Source organism: Xiphophorus couchianus, chromosome 14 (assembly GCF_001444195.1).
Source record: "Xiphophorus couchianus chromosome 14, X_couchianus-1.0, whole genome shotgun sequence".
NCBI classification, from domain to species: domain Eukaryota; kingdom Metazoa; phylum Chordata; class Actinopteri; order Cyprinodontiformes; family Poeciliidae; genus Xiphophorus; species Xiphophorus couchianus.
In genome coordinates this window covers 1,753,562-1,778,542 of record NC_040241.1, presented here as the reverse complement: position 1 = coordinate 1,778,542, position 24,981 = coordinate 1,753,562, and the positions used below count along the sequence as shown (strand labels likewise).

Below are 24,981 nucleotides of genomic sequence, written 5' to 3'. Positions count from 1 at the left end.
AGCCAACTAAAGTCACGCTACTAGAAGATTAGCTCAACAGCTGCATTTTATCCTCTTCTTCCCAATGTAATTTGAGTCAAATCCAAAAGAAATGGTCAAGTTTATATTTGTATAGGCCATTTTAGCAACAAGGCCGTTCATAAAAACATCATACGGTCGCCAATGGTGAAACGAGCATCAAACATTACGTCTTGTTGAATGCAATCATGGAAATCATCAACACACATCAAGCATGTTGATCAGAGTCATTCATTCATCATTTACTACTAAAAGGCAGCTCTAAGCAGGAGAGATTTTAGCCTTGATTTAAAGGAACTCAGCGTCTTTTGGCCATTTTGCCGTCTTTTGGAAGTTAACTCCAGATCTGTGGTGCATAGAAGCTGGATGCATCTTCTCCATGGTCATTTCTCATCAAAATGATTGAAAACCTGCGAATATCCGTGTCGGTGGCCTTGAGTTTGGTCTGCATAAAAACGCGCCTGAATCCCTTGATTACTTATGTATTTATATACTTGCGTATTATACATGCATTATTATCTTGACGTACGGCCTAGGTGTGTGTGTGTTTATAATACTGGGGGTGGAAACAGTCCACATGGCTTGATAGTAGTTTCATTACTCTATGCTAATCACGCCCAGCAGCTATTTCTCATTTACCTGTGGGCTCATCGGAGCCAAACTCCATCCCCTCTTTTACTGTTCAAACATTAAATTGCTCATTTTATTTGGCAGCAATTCTTTTTTTCCTCCATCTTTTGCTATGCTGCTGCTAACAAGATGGTCTGACTTCGGTTGATGTTGAAAGGTCAACACGTCGTCGTATCTTTTATATGCATTTTAAGGCTCATGCAACAGTGGCTAATTGAAGCTCGCCAGCAACAGCTAGCTTGTAGTCTAGCTTTTGTTGGCAACAAGAGTCAGCTAAACAGAGACAGATAGCAATTGTTGGCTACCTAGCTCTTGTTAGCTTGCTAGCTAGCTCTAGGGCTAAATAGCCATAATTAGCAATTATTGACTAGCTTGTTGGCTAGCTCTCCACAGTGAAACCAGGTGGTGATAGCAACTTCGTAGTGTAGGGATGCTTTTCCTCACCAACAAGTGCTTCATAACTCTTGTTAGCTAGCCAACAAGAGCTAGCTAACAATTATTAATTAATTACATTATTAGCTAGCTTGTTGGCTAGCTCTGCAGATGAATACATCCCCATAGTGAACCAGGGCTGGTGGTGACAGCAGCCTCGTAGTGTAGGTACGCTCTTCCTCACCAAAAATAGAGAAGATGGTCAGCGTTGATGGAACGATGGACTAGAAAGTACAGGAAAACATTCAGGCATTTATTTATTTGAGACATTGTTCTTTTTGTGGAACAATTGCATCAGACATACAGAGTTAAATTGGATTCAGAGCAGCTGGCTGCATATGCCTGTCACTTTAAAATTGACATCCATGTGTACGTAGTTTTTCACCACTACGCACTGCTTCGTGTTCGTCTTTCACGTGAAAACCCAGTTAAGGACAGATTTTAGTTGGTCACAATAGGGATGTGAAGAAGTTGCAGTGGTACAAACACTCTTTCATGACACATTGTGACAGATTCTCAGTTCCTCTAATAAAATGCACTGGCTTGTTATTCTCATATTTCATCGGCTGTCGAATTCTTTTGATTGCTGTTGCGCCAAATCACACTTATCGCAGTTGAATGGGAGCCGTTTTTGACAAATTAGAGTATACAGATTATTTCCAAAAAGGGATCAACAGAACAAAAGCATTTTTTATCAGAACGGAAAAAACGCAGGCGCCAGCTGAAGTGTTATGACAACACAAAGATGGGGGGTGGGAGAAGCCATCTTTACTGTCCTGAAAGTCGGATTTGTGCTTCGTTGTTGTCAAATCTTTACAGTAGTTCACTATGTTGTGCTTTTGTTCTTTTACATATTATGTCAACTGTCCTAACTTAGCTTTTTCTCTTTTTTTCTTTTCTTTTGTATTTCACAGCTGGGACAACGTACATCTTTGGACGAGGCGGAGCCCTCATCACATACACCTGGCCACCCAATGACCGGCCGAGCACGCGGGCAGACCGGCTGGCAGTGGGCTTCAGCACGCAGCTGAAGGAAGCCATTTTGGTCAGGGTGGAGAGCGCCAAGGGACTGGGAGACTACCTGGAGCTGCACATAGTAAGATAAACACCTCATTCCTCTTTTTTCTCCCCACCGCATTGTTTTAGGTTTCCAGTGAAACAATGATCCGTGTTCCAGGGAGTAAAACTGGACCCCTGGCTTCTCTAAGTGTGGCTGATTTTCCTTTAAATGACATTTAGATTTTTTTTTTTTCTTTGCCCGTTTCTGCTTTCAAGGGCCGTTAAGAAGGATTAGGCTCTGAGTCCAGAAAATGGCTAATTATACACACACATACACACTTCTTGTTATTTCTAGTCATCACCCTAATTTCTGTTTTACAGCTTTCATATGTTGGGCTTAAAGGTCATTAAAGCCCACCTCCATTGATGGATTGAAATGGCTATTAAAGGACAACAGGCATTTAAAAGGCATTTAACGGGGCTGTAATTGTATTGTTGACCTCCATGCTTCTTCCACCTAATATTCTGTTCATTTCCATGGTGGGTTTTGTGTTAATTACCATCCAGGATTACTCGCTGCTGCCTCTGAACCGTTCAGAGGGAGTGTTTTACTCTGCCGGATGGTGAAAGGTGATGCCGCAGCAACAAGACGGGAGAAGACACCATCACTGTGATCTCCACTTATCTACCCTCGGCCTCTTGTGTGTGCCCTCGCAGCGCTCCGGCAGCCGCGCCGACCCCAATTTGTTTGGTTCTTAGCCCGAGCGCCGAGAGCAACAGGAAGAGCGGTGACCCCCGGGGTCGCTCCTCATCCAGTGCTGGGTAAACTGAGAGCGACAGGGCGAGGGGCCGATGGGAGGCGGCGAGGGACAGGTGTGGGAGCCGCCGCTGCCGAGTTGACCGAGCAGGTCAAGGCCAATTTAAATGCTCTTAGCTTCAGTGATAAATACGGGTAATGACTGTAATGATGAAAGATTATAGTTGTAAATATAATGGACCCAACAAATAATGCATGGATTGGGGAGGGGAAAGCTAAGTGGTGATGCATCAGGGGTCAACTGTAGATGCTCTGAGCTGTAATGGGTCATTTCCTGTGATGTGAAATCATCCGTCGGCTGGTTTTAATATTTTAAAAGTCGTCTGGAGCACAAATGACTCGATGAGACGTACAAGGATCTGTGAGAAGAGGGGAAGACATCAGCACAGAGAAGGATTTCACAGGAAAAATAAGGCGGCTTTGTGTTAATAACATAAAAATATATAAATACTATCTGTAGTTATCTCTTTGCTTACATTTCAAATGGAAAAGCAAATATTAAACCTAAAGCTGCTGACTATTGTGGTTATAACGAGGGCCGGGACTTTGATATTGACTACTTAATTAAAGAAATTTTAATGCACTTAATTGCATTTTTTTTCTTTTTTTTTTACATGCAAAGGTTCTGATCGGAACCTTTGCATTTGCGAGTTTCCAATATGCCCGGAAATCTGATACCGCTGGTTATAATTAGATTTTTCTTAAAATGTTCATACTTATCTTCCTTTTAACACAAACACATGTGAGTTATAAGGTTTCTGTCTACATGTACTCATGACAGAGGTTTACCAGCTAGCATCTTTCAGCTTCATATATAGTAATAAAACTAATGACTTAGCTTATTTTCCACGTCAAGTAAGAAAATAAATCAGATGAAGATGATTCCAATTAGAATCTTTTTTGTCCCTCAAACTGGTCCAACTCATTTAGGATCTTGCTTTTTTCCCATACAGATTTTCAGTCTGATATTTGTAATTTTACAGCACAGAGTTGCCCACAACATACTATAAGTATAATACAATTATGAAAATCTATGACATCGCAGTACGGTAGTTTGAAGTGCATCTTTCTTCCATCTCTGTAGTTTCTGCTTGTGTGATGAGGAGTTTTGTCACCAGACCTGCTTACTAAGACACATGCTCCAGGATACATCTTCTGTTTACCGATTAGAATAAAATATTGTAGCAAAAAGTATCTTAAGATCTACTTTAAAATGTTACAAGAAGGCTAAACTGTGGTAAATATAAAGGAAGGAATAACGAATTAAGCACAATAGCATACAGTTTCATGTAAAGTACTTAAACTGGCATGTTTCTATGAAGCCAGTTTTGTTTAAATAAAGTCGAATCCAGTGTATCAGCTAATGTGTCCAATGCCAGTCGGAAGCCGAGGAAAATAAATGAGCAGCATGACTGAACAACATCTGAGGTGATTGCTGATGTCTTCCCGTCACTGTATGGTGTTAGCACACTCTTAACAGTTCTGCTCTCTATAGGCGATCACACTTCCAGTTAACCAAACAGCATCTGTTTCCTACTTTTCTATTTTAATCTTCTACAGTCAGCAAGGATGCAATTAGAAGACTTTTTCCCCCCCTTCATAAATGTATATGTGCTGGTCAGCAGACGGAGTGGAGAAAGAGAACGTTGTCATGGATTAGATATTACAAATGTCGCCCTTTGGCGTAAATGCTATACGGAGTTCAGTCGACTCGTTTCCCATCAGCGAGACGTTCTCTGCTTCAGCCTCAACATATTGCTTTATGTATGCTCTTTTTTTTTTCTTTTATAAACTGACAGATATTATCCCTCCAAGCTGTTTTCAGAGTTAATCTATTGGCACATTCTTCTAGTACACTGATGAAATTTGATTTAGGGTTTTGGCATAAAGTCCCGCTGTGGAGCAGAGGGATTTCTTGCCTTTGCGGTTTTTGTACTGTGTTGTCACAGGTCAGTTAAAACACCACAATAATAACTCTCACAGGCCAGGTAAAATTGTAATGCAGCCCAGAAACTGTCTGAGGACCTTCAGCTTGACATGTTGAGGCTTGACAGTGAATCCCAAATTACTCCCAATGGAAGCACTTTACATGGCAGCTCTGTGGGAATAAGGAAAGAAGAAGCTGGAGAGTTCCTTCTGAAGACAGTCGATATTAAGAATGTACTCAAAACACACTTAGAATCTGGAAATTTGATTTGAGAAATGTGCGAACTGTTGGAGCTGAACAGGTTTGGGTGTAACAAAGACCGTCAACAACCTGAGTGCTAATATCTTTTAGCACTCAGTGTTTTGGTTGGTTTAGTAACAATGTAACTCGTTTGGAGAGCGGGAGTATGTTTTTGAATTGATTTTTTTTTTTTTGGGCAACAGCTGTGTTGCAGTTTCACAGAACGTAACTTTCACCAATTCACAGATTTTTTTTTCCTAAAATATTTGAGAGTGAAAAATTCAGCTTGGGAAGCTGAAATACCCGGTGCAGCTCGACACGCTCTTTGTTGGCGTTTGCAAAAGAAGCCAGTCCTGGAGCGCCATTTATCTTCCTTGCTGCTGATAGCTGATTGTGCTTCCTTGCTGGTTGGCAGGAAGGAAGCACAAGGAAGGCCATGAATGTTAGCTTCTGTAGTTGAGCTAAAATCTGTTTTAATGCAATTGAAGGTATGTTTGGTGATGATAGCCAATCAAACTTAAACTTACGCAAGCTCCAAGTTTAAAACCAATAGCATTGGCTATTGGAATTGGTGAGTGACTATTGTCATTTTCTAAAATAAGGGCCTAAGTCATTTTTTAGCCAAAAGATTATTTAGGTATTTTAAAAAAAAAAGACTTAGAACATGTTTTCAGAAGGTGGTGACATGTAATACAAACTAAACAAATAATTCTCCACATTTTGTACTTCCAAAGACAAACATTACAAGAGGTTGCCATGTGTGTGTAAAAATGTAATGGTAATAATATACTTAAAGTTCAAATATGCCCTGCGACAGACTGGCGACCTGTCCGGGGTGTACCCCGCCTCTCGCCTGGAACGTAGCTGGAGATAGGCACCAGCAACCCTCCCGACCCCATTAGGGACAAGGGTGAACGGAAAATGGATGGATGGATGGAAGTTCAAATAATTTTTGTTTTCATTGACTTGTTATGCAAACCAGCCCTGTTAAAATGTTGAGGCTGGTGAGAAACGTCTGACTTGCCAACCCAGATTTCTTGACTTTTCCTGAGATTTACAAACTGTGCCAATGAATTATAACATAACACAACAACAAAAAAATCTAACAATATTGCCATAAATCATCTGCTTAGGGTATGTGGAAAAACTTGAGCTTGTCTGGTGTCAAAACAAAACCAAACCAAACCAAACCTGACCAAAACCTTTCGTCAGTTTCTTCGTAGATGAAAATAAAAGCTAAAACCAGCTGTTCTTAACCTGGGATCTTTCCAAATTTATTTCGTATATCCATTGATCCATTTTTAAGTCTTTGATGCAACCTTCCTACCTGAGGGAAGGATTCCTCACTGATTATTCCTGCCTGTTGCTCATCAACCCTCATCACTCATTCGTTTTCTTGCTCTTCTTCCAAGTGCATATTCTCTATCTAACTTCAGTGTTTTTCATTTACTCCCTCATTCCCTCTCGTCTGCCCCGTTCGTTCTCTCCCTCCCCCCTCACGCACACACCAGCGCACTCCGACACGGCGGGCCCGGCTCCTCTGCTCCCACCGCAATTACATTTCATTTGCTGCCGTTCCTCCCGAGTCGCTCCCCTAAATGACTCCGTTCAGCCCGTGGTGGGTGTTTGGCTCCTGTTAATTATGCCCGTCTCTCTCTCTTCTTTTTCTTTTTTGAGACGAGAAGCACAGGCAAATTAGACCTGAAAACCTGCGAGCCGTGGCTCCCATATCATCCCACCTAGTGGAGGGTCGGCCTCACGGACCCAATCGAGCTACCGATGGGCTCCGTGTTCGCCGACGGTGGTCTCGAGGGCCCATATGTGGGGCTTTATTCGCACTCGCTTGCGTAAAAGGTGATATAACACTGTTGTTCATTCGTTGACGGCTTTGTCCAATGTTTTCCATTGGGTTTAAAAGATCACATTCACAATTTTTTAAAATAAAGATTCAATTATCTTAAGACAAGACGTCATCTTTTTAGAATACCATCCATCTTTAAGTTGTTGGTAAAATCAGTTGTTTTTTTTCTACTCTTAAATTAGAGCTTCACAAACTCTGCTCTCTACCATTTCTTACTTGTTACAGGAAATGAAACAACACGGTGTGATGTTGTCTCTGCCTGTCCAACTAGAAATACTGGCACCGGTGCAAACGGCTGATAATAGCACGCCACCGGGACGTGATGGAACATTACTCCTTATCTCGCCTAAGCCACCCGTCTCTTTATATACTCTTCCCCGTTTCTGTCCAGACCTCCCACTCTTTCATGCCACTCGCTCCTTCGATTTCTGTCCATTTATGTTACGGAGGGCGGGAGATCACTCACTACACCTTTCTGACACGCTGTCATCGGGCCACGTGCAGAGCTGGCTGCGGGAGAGTCGGAGAAGCCGGAAAATGCTGACATCATCTGCTTTAAAATGTCAGACTTTGTCCTCGTAGGACCTTGACTGGTGGTAATTATTTACCGTTGTTGTGGGTATAAATGCGGCACAGTCGCATTGACATTTGGAGTTCTGGATGGAAAAAAAACAAAAAAACCTCCTGATACATTATCTGAAAAAGGCCAAAGGAATGGTTCGCTGCTGAGCAGACATAAGCATATTAAAGGGACAGCTCAGAGTTTTTGTACAAATCTTTTGTGGGAACGTTAAGAGTAAATGGATCCTTGTAGCAGAAAGATGTCATATAAGTGAGTTTCTTGATCTTAGCCATTTAAAACAATTCAAACTGGAAACAGCGTTAGCCACTGAATAGAAATAAGAACTGTTATTGAAACATCACAGTGCTTCTCATTGAGGCGACTTCTATCTTGAGAGCTCTACCCCGTTGCGGTCGCCACGACTCTGTCCAGTGGAGGTGGAACAGAATGCCCCGACTACTCTGTTTGGCAGCATTTTGGGTTCCCAGTGGGAACGATAAGCGGCAACAGAGTGAATGACAAAGACACAAACAACATGTAAGCACAGAAAGTTGTCAGTGAAAGAGGTAGAAAAGCGTCTCTATAGCAACCTGGACTTCTAGGGCAGTGTCCTGGTCCTCAAGGTGAACTACATAGCACGTTTCAGATGTTTCCCTGCTTCAGCTCAGTCGGCTTCCATTGATGGCTGATTAACGGTCTTTTGCTGAGCCGTTAATTGTTTGAATCATATATGTTAAAGCAAAGCAAAGGAAAGATCTAAGCCATGTATTGTAGCGTGCCTTGAGGACAAGGGTTGGGAAACACTGGTGTAGGGATATGAGGAGCTACATTACAATCACAGCCCACCTTTTGTTTAGTTTGTAACATAAATTTGTTCCTTAGCATAACATCAAACTCTCGTCCCACCTCTTGTTCTTATGAACTTGGTATCATGTCTCGTCTTGTGAGTTGTAGGTCATGTTACACACCTAGCATGCAGGCTTGCTTCTAGTCCCAGACATCGCCTTGGCCACAGCATGAAAATACCTTTTCTGAGGCAGCCAGAGGCCCAACCTGCCTGGATAACATCCAGTCTATTATGACTGGATATAAGTCATAATATATGACTTGTATATATGGCCTGTCATGGTTTAGTTCTTTTAACCTTAGAAGACAATGATGTCTGCTGAACATCATGTCATTATATGCTAATAATATATAGCATATTAGATGATTAATATGCTATATAGAGCGTTTTACCCTATAGGTGGCATTTTCTTACAATCCTTTGAGGGTTTCTCCATGTTCCTACAAACTCACTGGAATATGATGTCCTTCTATAATAAGAAAAATATTATTCATAATAACTTCACAGAGTCTCCTTTATACTAGCTCTTTTACTTGCTTTTCAATGTCACATTATCAGATTTCTCATGTGTCTTTAAGTATTCTCTGCCAACCAAGACTGTTTATCAAACAAAATGAATATGAACTTACCGTTGGTTAAGAAGTTAGCTTTATTTTCTCTCTCTCTCTCTCTATCTCAAGCTAATGAACCACAGAAACTAGAAAACTCAAAGCTCCATGGTAGCCAGTAAATTGATTGACAACCTTTGATGAAAAGAAATGTGTCAAGTTGATACAGAACAGAAGAGCCAGAATTGTTTGAATCGGATATCAAAGTCGTCTTCACCTAATGAAACTTTTTAAGGCGCCATCAAATTTGCCTAAAACTGGATTTCATTTAAGTCTGCTACATAGCTCTTTGACCGAACTACCTCTGTGGCTGCTGGTCCAACGTTTATCTCTTCAGTTAATGTTTTTGTACTGCAGTTCTTTTTTTCATTTTGGCAGCTCTAGCAATTTGAGTAAATGTTAAAATAAATTGTTTTGGGTTTTTTTATCGTTTGACCTAATATAGCTATTCTCTTGGAAGACAAAGAAACGTTTTCCCAATGAGTCTTAGATTCGTTATTTAAAACTTTGATTTTCTGCAGAGAGAAAATAACCACCACAACTATTAGTCATTATTACAGCAGAAATAGTTTCTGAATAGGGATTTTGCCTTTTTCACTATTTTATAGTGACGAAATCCTCACAGTATCAGGGAATTAGCTGCGTCAAAGTTAAAATAATCCTTTGGGCATTTCAGGACGGCTTTTTTTCATTGCCAACCTTCATGACATTTTCACCATCAAGGCCTGGGGTGTTACATCCACAGAATGAGGGATACTGACAGATACGAAAGCAGGCTGATAGATAAATCTCCCATCTGAGGCAGCTGGGAAAGGTAGATGTCCTTGGAAGACCTTGGAAGCAAGACATCTGAGCCAAACGGCTCAACATCACACACACAAAGAATGTCACTTTTTTATGACATTCTTTATTTTGGTTTTTAGCAAAACTATTCCCTGTCAGGGTTTGTAAGGCAGGTTAAGGGTTAATAACTGAATTCCAAGCTTAATATGCAGCAGAAACAGTTTTTAATTGAAATTTGCATCAATACAGAAACATGTCACCTCTAAAGGTTATGTTTGTTTGAAATCTGCACGGCACTTTACTTTTAACAACCAAAATCTCCTGATGCTCCAGGACTTTCTCATTAAAGGACTTCAACCCATGGAGAAAAAAAAGCATTTTATCATGCTTGCAACCGTAACTGTTAAAATCTTGCCATTTCTTGTTTGTGTAAATTGTCAGTCACCTTGATTTGCCCCATGTCATTTAAAGATGTTCTGTCATTCTTGGCATTTTTAAGTAAGAATAAATATTACTATCCAAATTCAGTGATATATTGATGAATGAGTCGCTTTATCAAAATAGTGTAGACAGTTTAATACTTGTGAATTAAACTGAAACTGTTACACAACAGGAGAACTTAACAGGATGTACGTTACCCAATAATAAAAACTCAAAAAGCTTAAACTCATAGATCCGCCATCCTCATTAAATTTGCAACAGTTTTTAATACAAGTGTTCAAAGCAAATTTTTTTTTTTACTTTTAAAGACCCCTACTGCCCAACCCTAACCTCATTATTCAGAAACACAAGAGTAAGCACTTACCCAACTGAGTCCTTCCCAAATCCTCTGTTGAAATGAGTGCCATGGTTGCAGCCTTAAAGTCCAGCAAAATAACACAACTATGTCATTAATATTAACTTACTCAGTAATGGATGCTCATATGTTTCTCTGTTTTGCCAGGTACAACATTTTTGTCCCTGGAGCATTTTGTGTAGAGTATATTTTGGTTTCTACATCTTTAACTTTTCTCTTCAGCTTCCGTCTTCAATAAAATCAAGTCTTGCTGCTGTTGATGTTTTCATATAAGAAAAAAACAGAGCTAGCCATATCTCTGAAAATTGCCGACACTAACATGAGAGTGCACACTCGGTTTTAGTATAGCAGATTACTTGGATCATACCATATATCATACCATATTTTAAACTATCTCCAATTTATTACGTCAGTCAGAACTCACAGGAAAAGTTGACTGCCTGGCTCTGAAACTTTGTTTTACACTACATGAGATTTGTTCTACATTGAGATCTCCATTAAAAGCATATATAAAGGGAAAGAAAAGCGACACTTCCAGTAGAATAATCTGTGAGGGTTGTCCTACAGAAACACAGTATGAAAGCAGTCGTTACGCGCCAGCTTTAACGACTGCTACACACCAACACCGGCAATTTTAAAACTGGGCATGTGGGAAAAGTTGTCTCTGATTTCAATCTGGATGCAACACCTACAGCAATGTTTTTCTGGCATCACGCTCCACTGTCCCCGCTATGTAGCATGGCTGTCAGCAAACAGAGTGGTAAACACAGGCACCGAGCTAAACCCCGGCTGAGAAGCTGTCTTTTCTACTGCCTCCTCAGCAGAAAAGGGTTTGGTAAACGCAGAGTTGAGAGAAAAAGTTTGTTGATTAAAACTGAGCAACCCATGACATCCCATGATTTAGAGATTAGGTGTCATCTAAAACTGTTTGTAAGTTGAGTAATGAGGGTCTTAAACCCAAGAAAGGCTTGTTAAAGATGCGTGAGATTAATTAAAACAGGAGCAAATGCTTCAGCTACTACTTTCACAGGGTCGTCATAACCCAACCAAATGCCTCGACAGATGGCCAAAGAAAGCTGGGGGTTTTTTAGGCACCTTTCATTACCCGCTTGATCTCTTTTTTTGTTTTTTACTGTGACTGTTTAGTGGTTTCTGTATGTATTTATTGCTATTCTCACTTTGTTCTCGGTGTGTTTACAGCTAGCAAGTTGTTGCACTAAGTGCTCTGTGGGAAGTGTCTCATCTACAGTTATGGGCTGGTGCGCAGAGCGCAGCGTGCCTCCCCCCCCGGTTCCTCCATCACAGGCTGTCCCGTTCCAGACTCGCAGCATTAAATAAAGGCTGCCTCTTGATTACTCGTTAGGGAGCCGTGCTTCAACAAAACTGTCATCTGAGTCAGGACAGGGAGCGGGAGCCTGAGGAGGGGGGCAGACAGCAGCACAGACATGGCTATATTTTCTGCTCCTGGTGCTGGTCACACCCTGACTGAGATGAGAGATATTCAATGTTTCTAAGTCTTTAGCCTGGTGAAAACCAGACCCTTCTCTTACGCTTTGCTTCGTACAGAGGGTCTGGACTCTCAGCTATGGAGAAATGATTGCTTCCTTGAAGCGTGAGCTCTGTTGAAGTTTTAAAAGTTACCCAATCACTAACGTTTGCTCATGACACATGTATTGCGCCAGTTCAATGCTATGAAGCTAATTGGAAATTGTCTGCACTGTAAACAACCATCCTCCACTACGAAGAGAGACGTGCTGAGCCGAACGAGGTGGCTGTTCATCCATCCATCCATTTTCTTTACACCCTGGTCCCTAGTGAGGTCGGGAGGGGCCGGTGCCTATCTCCAGCAAGACATTTTGGGCGAGAGGCGGGGAACACCCTGGACAGGTCGGCAGTCTGTCGCAGGCGGCTGTTCATGTTAATTCAATATTTGGAGGTGTGACCGACACGGATTGTACGGCTTCGCTCATTCCTCCGCTGCCATTGCTAAAACTACAGGCAGACAAAACAACGTGTAAAATCAAAGTCGTCGTTCACAACTTGTCCTTCTGCCTGATGATTGGTCCAGGAGAAATCATACTGAGGAACCCATCCGATCTAATGGAAAATCGAGTCTGATGATGTATGCAGCAATTAAAACACATCAAAGTTAAAGGGGTTTTGCAGACCACCAGTGATTCTCTGGTGGTCTGCAACTGCCTCTCCGACTGTCCGACCAAGATAGACTAGAGGTCTATCTGGTCTATCCTGGTCAGTCAGTTTGCTGTTTTTTGTTGTTTTTTTCCACAGCAAATTGACAGGAATGTAAGACAGGAAGATAATAGTCAGTAGAACCTATTTAACTTTTCCTGGTTGTTGTCCTGGATACAAACCATACTATTTCCAGTACAAAATGGTCTGGTTTTTGCCTGCACAGAAATGCTTTTTCTCTCATTGCCAGCCATCAAATTTTTCAATCGGAGTTCAATGGCTGTGATGTACAGATCAGCCAACGTTACCTTAAGGCAGGGGTGTCCAAAGTCGGTCCTGGAGGGCCGCCATCCTGTGTGTTTTAGTTCTCTCCCTGGTTTAACGCACCTGGATCCAATGATGGCTCATTAGAGGCCTTAGGAGAACATTGACAAGCTGAGAAAGTTGTTACTACAACCAGGGAGAGAACAAAAACATGCAGGATGCCGGCCCTTGAGGACCGACTTTGGACACGCCTGCCTTAAGGGCTTTAGACAGCAACTGTTTCATTATGAGTTGAGAAATCAGTTCTGACATGTACTACCAGCCTGGGATGAGTTGATCTGTGAAGAGGAGAGGGTGGAGAGATGCTCGTGTCAGATAACGGAAGACGGTGATGGAGATAAAACTGTAAGCTAGGCTTTTATCCCCTTCTGCCGCCTTAAGTAGCATGCTGATGTGCATAAGAACATTCAGTCTTCGGCATGCTCAGCTGTCATTAACACTGTGTCAGTCAGAGCTCTCGTGTTGTAGCCACGTGTCTACTATCCTCAGTATTTACTTGGTAGAACCACTATTTGTCGCAGTTACAGCTGCGAGTCTTTTTGAGTTCAAAGCTTTGGACATGTGGAGCTTTAAATTTTTTTTTTTTGCTTATTCCTTTTTGCGTAACAGCTGAAGCTGTAGACTGGATGATTATCTTTGAACCAAAAAAAAGTCTTGCCACACATTCTTTAGATTTAGGTCTGAATTTTGTATGTTTTGGTCCAAATTGCTTCATTGCGACTCTTGTTGTATGTTTCGGCTTGTCCTTCTTGAAGTTGAAACGGACGCAGTCTAAAGCATTTTCTTTGAGAATAACCGTCTATTTGTCTACATCTGCCTTCCTATCAAATCTGACCAGCATCCTTGACTCTCCTCAAGAAAAGCCACACATCACGATGATGCCATCACCATGTTTCAGAGTGCAGATGGTGTGTTTGATGGGAACAGACCTTCTTTCACCTGTTTGCTGTGGTTCCTACTAGAGGTGCAGAGAAAAATCGATTCGGTAAAGAATCGCTTTTGCTTTTTGTTGGAAATTTGGAATCGATTCAAAATGCTCAAAGGTCAATTTTAAAATACTTTTAAGTTGTACGTCTACGCCGCTCCTATTTGTGAGTATACAGCATTTCTTATTACATGTTCACTAAATCACCCCATGTACTTTGACGAATTCTTTCGTATTTTCTATTGAAGAAAAAGTCAGGCAGTTAAGCTAACCTATGGCTGATCATTTCAGTTACAGAATTTTACCTATAATTTTACTGTACTGAAATAAAAACCTATTTTCATTTCAGTATAAACTGATTTGATTCAGTGGAACAATTTGATGCAGTTCGGAACCTTACAGAATTGTTTTAAAGAAATCTTCTATTTGTTCACACTGTCTTTCCCTCTTGTCATTCGCATAATTTAAACCCAATCTCTGGACCGTTTAAATAGAGCAATTGGTTTTGAATCGAATCGTGACCATGAAAATCGGAATCGAATCGCAAGGTACTGAAAGATTCGCATCTTTACCTGCTACATAGTTTGTGGCAAACTTCAACAGGTCTGAATATAAACTCCCCCTACAACCTTCAGGTTTTATTAAAAAACATTAAAGTTTATGGTTGGAACTTTAAAATGTGAAAATATTTAAGGGGTATAAATGCTTTTACAAGGCCCTATGTATGCAGTTACAAGGTACAGCGGTTACTCCCACTGTTTCTCTTGTACGTTTAGTTATTCCCTTATTTATAACTCCCTTCCCTCCCCCATACTTTCTTACTTAAATGGGTGTCACTTCCGCAGCCAGCTCTCCTTCATCTTGTCAGGGAGTAGAAAGGCAAACATGCAGGGAGGGATGGAACAGAGAATAGGTCCGGAACAGAGAGAGAGAGGGAGAGAGAGATACAGAGACACACGGCTTTGATGAATGCAGCTGCCTCTCAAAGGGGAGAGTGGGCTGCCGTTTGTAATGAGATCGGGTCCTGGTGGGTTTGGCAGGGTCTCTTTCCTCGGCCGGTGGGAGCCTGACAGCGTATCGATTAATCCTTCCCTTTCGCATTACTAATTAATTGCCCCTGCAAGTAGGGGAGACGCAGGCTGATAGTTGGTGGTGGGCAAGGGGCATACTCAGGTTTTAGAGGTTTCATGTTAGGTGGCTTACTTTGGATAGAATAATCTCACCCTTGGATTGGCAGACTACCCCCCGAAATCAACCCTTTCACACCTTTAAACCCCCTCGACTGATGGTGGTGGTGGAGAGCAGCACAAAGCACAATTATAATTGCTCCCTGGGAGACTTGATTTTAGAGTACACAGCCTAACGTGTGATGACCACTTCAAAGCAGTGAATTGGCTCGTACCTGTCAACTGTCTGAGGAGGAGTAGGTGGTTTTGTGGATAAACCCCAGCCCCATCAGGAAGTGATGCAACAACCTGCACTTCACAGTGTGGCTTTGTTGATTGGACTGACCTCGTTGTTTGTCTTGTCAGTGCTGCAACAGCACAATAAGGGAACGCGTGCTTCCACACGGGATCTGCTACTGACAGAAAGGAGAGCTCAGCACCGCAGAGCCGGAGCGGGTCAAGCAGATAATCTACTGAGAATGGTAATGACCTAAACTATTGACTCAGGTGTGTTGTGCAGCAAAATCTATCTAGATTATTGTCAAAGTAACATCTTTCTCGTTCAACTCTCTCTAGCTGTTTGTTCGTTCGGGCTATTTTTAGAGTCCTAGATATCAAAATGTGTTCTACCATCTCGACCTCTTGAGTTTTTATTCAATTCCATTTTTAAAAAAACCCAAAACTTTTGTTTTTCCAAAAGGAACTTAGATGTTTTCATAGCTCATAATTTCCAAGTATGTATGATGATGTGGACAAGAAGCATTTCCGGTAGTGGTCAGTCTAACAAATCTGACAAACCTCTGGACAGAGAGACATAAAACTACCTGCAGACTGCTCAAAGCAAAACTGGAATAATGTTGAATACTTTACCAAGTCTCCTGTCCCCACTTTTACCACATACTGACTCAGAAACATACATACAGAAGTTAAAAATGTGTCAGTGACGAGCTCTGTTGAACGTCAACAGTTCGTCTGGAATGGTTTATTAGTGTGAATCCAGACTAAATTGCAGTCTGAGTGCAGTTGGTATATTATGTTCCTATTTCTGTTTCTTCAAACAATCATTGGAAGTTTCTGGAAACAGTTTCTTTTCACTTCTTTATACTTTCGTTGGTTTTTTATCTGTTGAAATGCACTGGGGACACTCAGCATGGTCATCTGCTAGCACTGAGGCCATAGACATGTAATCGTTCACCTAGCAAGGTACTTTCCATTATCTTTAGTGGTTTTAGGTCGCTGTACTGTGGCCTTCGCTGTCTGGGTATCCTGTAAGAGGAAAGGAGTGGATGAGTTTTTCCGATCAATATTCTGTTAAGTTCCAAGAGGAAATCTGTTGTGTGGTTTTAGACCTGCCTGTTTAGTCTGTTTGCACTATCTTCATAGTGTTTAATGCAAATAGAAGGCATATGTTTATTAGTTGGGAACAGTTGTCTTTGAAGTTTGTCATTTTATCTAAGATGCATTTTCCACTTATTCCGAAGCTTTATTCCAATATGACTGACAAACACAGCGGTAGGTCACAATAAGTTCCAATAAATCAGCCTGAAACAAAGAGACAGAAAATGTGCTCAGCACATGACCACATCTTCCAAGAGCTCAGCCAGAAAGAGAGACCGTATGGACACAAGAAAAAAAAGATTAAAAGAGAAGGGGAGGGCAGGAAGGCAGCTAAAAGCATGAAACAAGATGGTGAAAAAAAAAGCATGAGTGCATTTATCCATTCTACTTTGTCTTTAGTAGCGGCCCCGAGGATGGAGCCACTGTCCAAATGTCACTGCTGTACATCCAGCCCTCAGCTCCCTCTGGATGCACTTTAGCTAGGTCAGCCTCCACTCACTGCAGTGAGCAGTGGGTCTTAGAGGACAAGCCATTTATTCAGTGCAACTCTGACTTCATTGAACACAATTGCAGCCCGAATGATGCATCTGTAGGCATTCTGATTCACTGACATTGACTGATTCAATTCACTTTTTTTCTGTTAAAGTGATAGTTTTTTTAATGTAGCAAAGGCAACTTTTTCATACTCATGAAATAATTAGCAAGTTTCTCAACTCAGCTGTTTGTGTCATGGGGGTAACGGTGCCCTTTTCCATTGTTCATCGGGCGAGAGGTCGGCAAGAAACACACAGTACAGACAGCAATCCATGCCAACACTCAGTTCCAGTTCACGTAACAGTGATGTTTTTGGACAGTCTGAGTACCTGGGGAAGAACAGGCAACCTCCATACAGAAAAACCTCAAGCCTGAATTTGAGGAATTTGAACCTACAACCTTCCTATGAGACAACAATGCTACCAAATTTGCCATCATTCAGTCCACCACCGTTCATTTGACGCTGCAGAGTCAAATGAACACCACCATATCCCGAGGCCACAACCCTCAGGTCAAACACTGACAAGCAGAACGGCAACTCCCAAAAACCATTGCCCTATCCTTATGCACACAACACACACCCACACCTTCCATCAGGATTGATGCCATGTCGATAGACATGGAGGACAGCAACACAATACACCCAAATTTCTGGAACCTGCAGACAATACCTGGTAACCCACAGACCACAACCAGCTCAAATCAACCCAAAGCGGTGAGTTGAATATCAAAACGAACTCACTGTTCTCCAGTACCTTCACCAGTCCCCAGGCCTTAATTCAATAGAGAACCTTGGGGCTGTGTTGGACTGAGATCTACAACCAGCAGATCAGCAGCAAATAAATGATACCATCATGTCAAAATGGACATTGTCCAGCAATGTTTTTGACACCTTGTTCAATCTATGCCACAAAAAAGTAGAGTAATTGGGGTGATGGTGGCAATGGTGGTAGGAGTTCATCTTGCAATCGGTGCAATCAATTCTCGCAGCTCTATCGTTGTGTCCATGGGCAAGACACTTCACCCACCTTGCCTTGGTCAGAAGGGCCAGTGGCCGCAGTATGGCAGCCTTACTTCTGTCGGACTGCCAGACAGAATTCAGAAGCTTGCCGTCACCAGTGTGTCAATGGAAATGAATGATTTTATTGTGAAGTTTCTTTGACAGTCCTGAAAAGCGCTGTGCAAGTCTGAAGTCATTTCATTTCATTAATACTGAAGACAAAAGGCAGACCAACCTAATACTAACAAGGTGCACTTAACGTGGTCAGTGAGTGTGTTATAAGTTATGTTAAATTTTACCCACTAATTTCTCTGCGGACTTGCCATGTTGATAATGATTCACAGCAAAACAAGAAACTGAAGTGTGGCTAAGGACAGAGGAAATAATAAAAAATGGACTGACAACGGAGAGCAAAAGAAAAAAAAACAACAAAGCGAATGTCTTGTGGGTAGAGCGAGGCGGAAATGATGTTTACATCTGCTCATCCATGCATATCGTTCTCGACTATGGTTCCAAGCCCTCGGTGATGTACTCCAGGCACCACTGATGAATGCATCTTTTCTCACTCGCCACTCTCGACATTGAGAGTCCATCAGCCACCCTTCAGTTCGTACACCGCAAAGAACAACTTCATAATTCAACGCTTTTGTTGTGCTGAACTGAATGCTATTAGGAACGAACGTCTGAAGCCGTCAGCATGAATTTGGTCAGATGAGTGAAGACTATTAAAACACAACCGGTGTAGAGAAAAGATAAGAACATGACTGTTTTTTTTAAAAATTGAAATTCCTTCCTCACAGCAAAAGAGCGATCATTAAGTGTCGGTAAAATTACTTTCTCACAACATCCGTCTGAGGAAGAAAGGAGGATGTCAGTGGTTTAAGAAAACATTTTGGTTATGGCCTGATGTTTATGTAAGTTTCTTAGCTTGGTTGTATGATTGGATTGGTTGCTAGGGTTAAAGGTTCATGATTTGTTGAGCGAGGTTCTGCTTTATTTATGTAAATTAGCTGCAGTAGGTCTCTTTGTGTCTGTGTTAAGTATAAATCCAGAGTAGTTGGTCATGAATGGTGAGTTTGAGAATTCCAATTTTCCGCCGCATACAAGCAACAGATAAAGTAGCACACACAGCACAATGCTATCCGCCATTGTTTTTGTTCTTTGCTCACACCTGCGTAGTGGTACGTTCTGCACATGTGGGCTTTTAAACCTGCAGAGTACTTTACACTTCCTCAGCTGCACGCTAAAATCTGTTGGCGTGCGGCTAGATCACAACAGCAATGCTATGGTTTCACTGAAACCCGGCTCAGTGCAAACGGAGCCTCATCAAAATTAGGTTTTTAAGCCTTTATCTTTGCTATCTATGATCATTTTCCACTTAAAGCTCATAGGAATGTGACATTTACGAGTAGAATATTGCATCAGACCAATAATAATAAAAAAACATTTTAATACTGAAATGTGGGCTTATTTTAAGGGGCAGTATTGTGTAAAATCAACTTTTTTGAGCTTTAAATCAGGTTATCAAGTTATTCCCTCATCAAAAACATACCTGGAGTGTTGCTTTGATTCTTTCATGCATGTTTGAGAAATCCTTTACTCTCCATGGCAACCATTCAGCCGTGCAAAACGCCTGGTTGAACCTGGTTGAGCCTTGGAGGTGAAGCTCCTTCTACGAGCTGCAGATTCCAAGCTTCTGCCTCACAGAGAAGCCCCTCCCCCATGTGTCCCCTCTCAGCTCCCGCAGACTAGCCAGCAGCAATTAGCAAGCACCTGGAGGAATTCTGCATCTGCTAAGTTCATTGTCTCAGCTGCTTCTCAGTGCAACGCTGGTAAAAACATTGTTAAAGGGTTAATGGAGGAGCCATGTTTTTAAAGAGACAGAGGCCCGATTTCAAGGTGTTACATCTGGAAATAAAGTTTCTTTTAAGTTATATTTGATGTAGGGATCATTTTTATAACTGAAGCTAGCATACTTGATTATGCCTTTAAATAGCAATATGTGCCTGGAAAACACATAACACTCCCCCTTTAAAAGAATGTTAAATACCTGCATTTCACAAGGTTGTTTTGAGCTTCACCAGACGATATAATCTAATTTATTGAACATGGCAGCAGTAAGCCAAGATGCCAGGAATGTTATCTACTACAGCTGATATATTATAAGTTATATTCTAACAGGTTCACTGTCAATTTAGGATGCTTTTTTGCTATTTCAAAATCATAACTCAGTCTCAGTCATATAAACAGTTAAAAAAAAAGGGTGGTTCCAAATGGAACAATGTTTAAAACACCAAAATGGAAATATCCTGTGATCTTTCTTCCTGTACCCTGTCGCAGCCTTCTCTCTTTTCAATTTCCTTCCCTTTTTGGGCAGAGGAGTAATTCACCCGTTATCCATCCTCACCGATATGGGTGACTGAGGTCTTCGCTCCCCGAGCAGCGAGAGAAGTCGACTGTCCGGCCGCCCTCTCTTATTCCCAAAGAGATGAAATCCTGTTGTCAGGCTGGCGATAACCGAAGCACGCCAGGCCCCTGAGGTCTGAGCAGACCTGATGGAGGGGGCCGTCCCTGCGGAGGTTCGCCGCTAAATCTTTCATCACTCAGCTGATAAGGTGCAAATAGGATTCACTGGTTGCAGCTGCCGTGATGCTTTGGTAACTCTCACTGTAAGGAGTGTTTTTTAGCACGGTTTAAACAGATGGCGCCGGTGGATCCGGGTGTGGACCGAGGGTGAGACGTAAAGAAGATGGAATGTCTCGTTCTAAGATGAAACTCTGTCGCGAAGACGCCTGCGCTTTGGCTTTTTCTCTAACCCGTACCAGATGTATACGGGCTCATGGTAAAGAATGAGGGTTTAGTTGTCAGAATGTAGTGCATCTGCGTTGCCGCTTCCCCATAAATCTTTAAAAAGCTTTCCGTTCCCACCCTAACACCCTTTCATCCCCCCTTTTCCCTCAACAGGCTGCCAGGCCTGTCAGTTTGCCGCGCAGTTTATATTCATCGACCAAAGTCTCTCCGGGGTCTTTTGTGTCTGATTTGTGTCGCCAAAATTGGCTCTGAATGTGATCAGAGATGGAACAGAGAAAGGGGAAGAAAAACAAAAAATCTGCCTCATTCACTTTGATTTACTGCGGCAGCCACTCAACGCCTCATTCCTCCTCCTGAGATGAGGGTCAGTTTGGATTATGATACATAAACAGCTAACGCTGTTGCTAAAGCAACACGTATCATCCTTTAACAAAGGCTCTTGTTTACTTAAGCTCCCAATCTCTGAGCACATCAACAAACCGAAGGGAGGGGGACGGATCTTTTCTTTCGGCGTGCGTTTATGAGATGCAAAACAAAAACAAACAAAAGGAATAAAAATCTGTGCCACGCTGTGAATATTCAGTCATAAATCACAACACATCTCTTGTCTCCATTTGTCTCCCCGAGCTGGGGCGCCGTACACGTTCTATTCCTGCAGCCACAAGGGAGCAACCTCTTGTGAGTGAGTGAAGGATTGGTGTCATTGATTTTTTTTTTTTCTTTTTTTTTTTCCCCCTGCACACTCTAGGAGGAGAAGGAAGTTCATCATTTATTTACCGGCTGGCGCTATCAGGATTTTTGCACGGCGCTGCTTCGTAGGTTCATCTGGTTGGGAATGGGACAATCAAGACACAACAATCAGCGGCCCCTCGAGTGTAAATTACAAGCTGCTCAGCTTGGAGGAAAAGGATGGAAAGGCAGAAAGAGATGATAATAAACTGCAAATAAATCATGAGCTCTCATTTCATCAAGCAGCACCAGACGCCAGTGTTTGTCGCAAACTTCCTTAGGAAAATTCAACTTGGAAGACTGAAGTTGTTTTTTTTTTTTTGCGGATGGGGGAGGTAGTTGGGCCTTTTTTAAATTTTTGTCATTTTATTTCTCTCTCTCTCTCTTTCTCTCTCACTTATCCACCCCCTCTGCTGAGTCAGTGCTTGAATGTACACTGACTCAGGCTGTAGAATTATATGCTAATTAAAAGCCTTTATATCTAAGGCTGTGGGGCTGTTGGTGCAAACAAGCAGAAGGAAAATGTCAAAACTTTTATTGAAAAGATGAGGCCAACTGTGCAAAAATAAAAACTGCATAGGAAATTAGAATAAATAAATAAAAATGTACTTATTGCAGTCTCATGGTAAATAGTGCTGCTGTATCTCTAGGATATTGCTGACAGAATGTTGGCAGGTTTAGGCCAGAGTATTTCCATTTGGAAATTATTTTTGGTTAACTTTCATTTATTTCTATGTTGCATTAGCAATTTAAGATATATTCCCCTGTAATTTGCACCACTGTTCTCCGTTTCAGAACGCAATCATCATGCCACATGCACATCCTAGCACTCGTTACATTGCCACCGTCTTTGAAACCCACGTGATGTAAACAAAACAGGGAATAATAGCAAGTAATATCTTGATTATTTCTGATAACTATAATAGTTATCAGAAATAATAACAAAATAGTTATTATTTCTGATAACTATTTTGTGTGGATGTAGACTTCTACACTATGAGAAGAAAGACAGATCAAGATTAAGGCTCACCAATGGTACAAGTGTTTCACCAGTTATGATTTGTTAAAAGGGGTTTGGGAGGTTGTGAGATGACAGTGTTTGTTCAGCCTGACAAATATGACAAAGTTATTGTTCAATCTTGTTCCCACATCTCTACAGACCCAATCAGTTCCCTACTTAATGCTCTGCAGGATAGGATAGGCCTCCAGTAAACCGAGAACAATGCAGTAGAGAGCTATGCTTGTTTCAGGTTCCTCAGGAAGTAATGTCTCTGTATGGATTTCAATGTGCCAGTGTTGTTTTTTGACCATGTATGGTCATTATAGATCTGGACTCCCAAGGTTTGGGTTGGGATTATCCTCTAGCACTAACTCTACACAGTTCAAGTGGGTTTCCACTACAATTGAGTAACAGCTGTGATTGACAAAAAGCCATAGCTATGTTAAACATTCTGTTCAGTCTGTGGCTTTTTGTCAATCTCAATTCAATCCAGAGTCAAAGGAGTCTTGTCAAGTGTGCTCTTGCTAACCGATGATTCTGACTGCCTTTTGTTTGTAGGTTTTGGTCAGCGGATCTAGTAACAGCAGGTTGTCACTGTTTGGGGATGTTTCCCAACAAAGAGAAAAGAGGCTTGACTGAACTATAGGTGTGAATTCTTGATTGTTATTCACCAAGTATTATGTGGAGCTCAGCACAGATGGTCTTTTCACTTGGCTATTGTTAAGAAAAAGGGGGTCTGTGTTTCATGTTAAAGAGGACAGCATTGAACCGGATAAGTTTTAGGCCAGGAAAGTAACATGTAGTCTCAAGCATCAATCTCCTGCTGTTTCATGACACTGTAGAGGTCTATGTGAAAGTCGCTGATCAATCTTATGATAAGACTATTCAGATAATCGAATGTAAAAGAGGGTTGAGGAGAACATTATTAAAATTTCCATTCTATTACTGAAGTAGGCTCCGATAATGGATCTGGTGCCATGTAACCGTTACTAGAGGAAAACTCTTATGACAGAGCAGAGCAGAGTGAATCCCCACTGGGTAGGTGCTAGTGGAAAAGGGCCACAGGAGACTTGATGCAATTCCCTCTCTAAACAAAATGGTTGCTAATGTTGAGGGCTGTTTGTTCTGGAAGTTGTTGTGTGTTCCATTGACAAAAAGCTTTGACAATATTCAGTCAGGCTGTGCAGGAAGGAAAGAAACATAAAACAAGGAGCAGCTCAACGTCTCCACACTTACTTGATACTTAACAAGGGCGCTGACTTCCTAGGCAAGAAGTCACTCACACGTCAAAGAGGCAACCAACGCAGACTATTATACAGTGCACTTTGTACACATGGATCTTTCCTACTTAATGGAGGCTAAAGCAGTAACTGTTATGCTGTTCATTTCTGAGCCAATCGAAGACGGGGAAAAAAAGGCGCTTGCTAGTTGGACACGTTCCCAGAGCAATTAGCTGAGTCCACATGCCTGTTTGATTAATACACAGATGAAAATTAGCTTCTCCCAGTCATTCTGCTGAGTCGAACCTCCTGACATGGCGACGAGGTTGGAATGTCAGCATACCTCGCTAATGACTCATCCAACATGACGTATGCGTGGTGTAACATGAAGAGGGAAGCCATCTGGGTCTGTATGACTGACATTAGACCTTCCGCAGGTAGTGCTGTAGCAACTAGACAAGCAGACGGGCCGCAGTCGATTCTGTTGACGAATGAAGCCCTCTGCAGTCTCGCGTAGTCCACTTGCTCACATGTTTACATTACCATGCAGTCGTTGCTCAGTCGGCCGAGGTGCAACGCATACATACGTGACAAATAGGGTAAAGTTATCAAAGCTGGCAGGCTCAATAATTAGAGAAAAGGCGAGTAGTCAAGCCCAAGGAGACCATTTCCCTGATGGATTAGCAGCAATCTCTTGCATCAGCGTCCCAGAGCTGTTTACAGTGGCAGTCATAAAGCAGAAATATTGGACATCAGGGATGCCTTTCTCTGGATTCACTTGATCAAAAGCAATCGGCAAGCTAATCAACAGATGTAATGACATACCGCAATCTGTGTTTTGAAAGAAGCGGATGTAGTATTAGTCAGAGAATAGAATGAGTAAACAACAGGCTATTCCTGGCCATCCAAACACTCACATTCTCTCTATCTCTCTCTCTCTCACACACACACACACATTGCAACTCCCCTGGGTTCAACACCGACTGTGATGCCAGTAATGTGGAAAAGGAGAACACCCAAGAGCTTCTCTGAGGGCCCCCCACCTGCTGTTTTAACAAGGCCCAGATCAGTGAGATTTCTCAAGGGCAGATGTCAGGGGGTGCTGCCTCCCAGCTGCGCTGCCCCCCCCTGCCAGGTTTGCAGCTGTGTGTGAGGTATCCTGCTGCACCTTTACCACCGTAGATCAGCTGAAGGCAAATACTATCATGACTTCCTTGTGTGAGT

General features: G+C 42.0%; 1 protein-coding gene across 9 annotated transcripts in view; it reads left to right on the top strand.

Annotated features, from left to right (window-relative positions):
• Positions 1-24,981, top strand: part of nrxn2b (neurexin 2b) — an 811,562-nt gene that overhangs the window by 657,318 nt on the left and 129,263 nt on the right. For all 9 annotated transcript variants that reach the window (XM_028038131.1, XM_028038134.1, XM_028038130.1 and 6 more), the window contains one exon: positions 1,995-2,176. In XM_028038131.1, the coding sequence (XP_027893932.1) occupies positions 1,995-2,176 (182 nt within the window). The remainder of the gene's footprint in view (positions 1-1,994; positions 2,177-24,981) is intronic.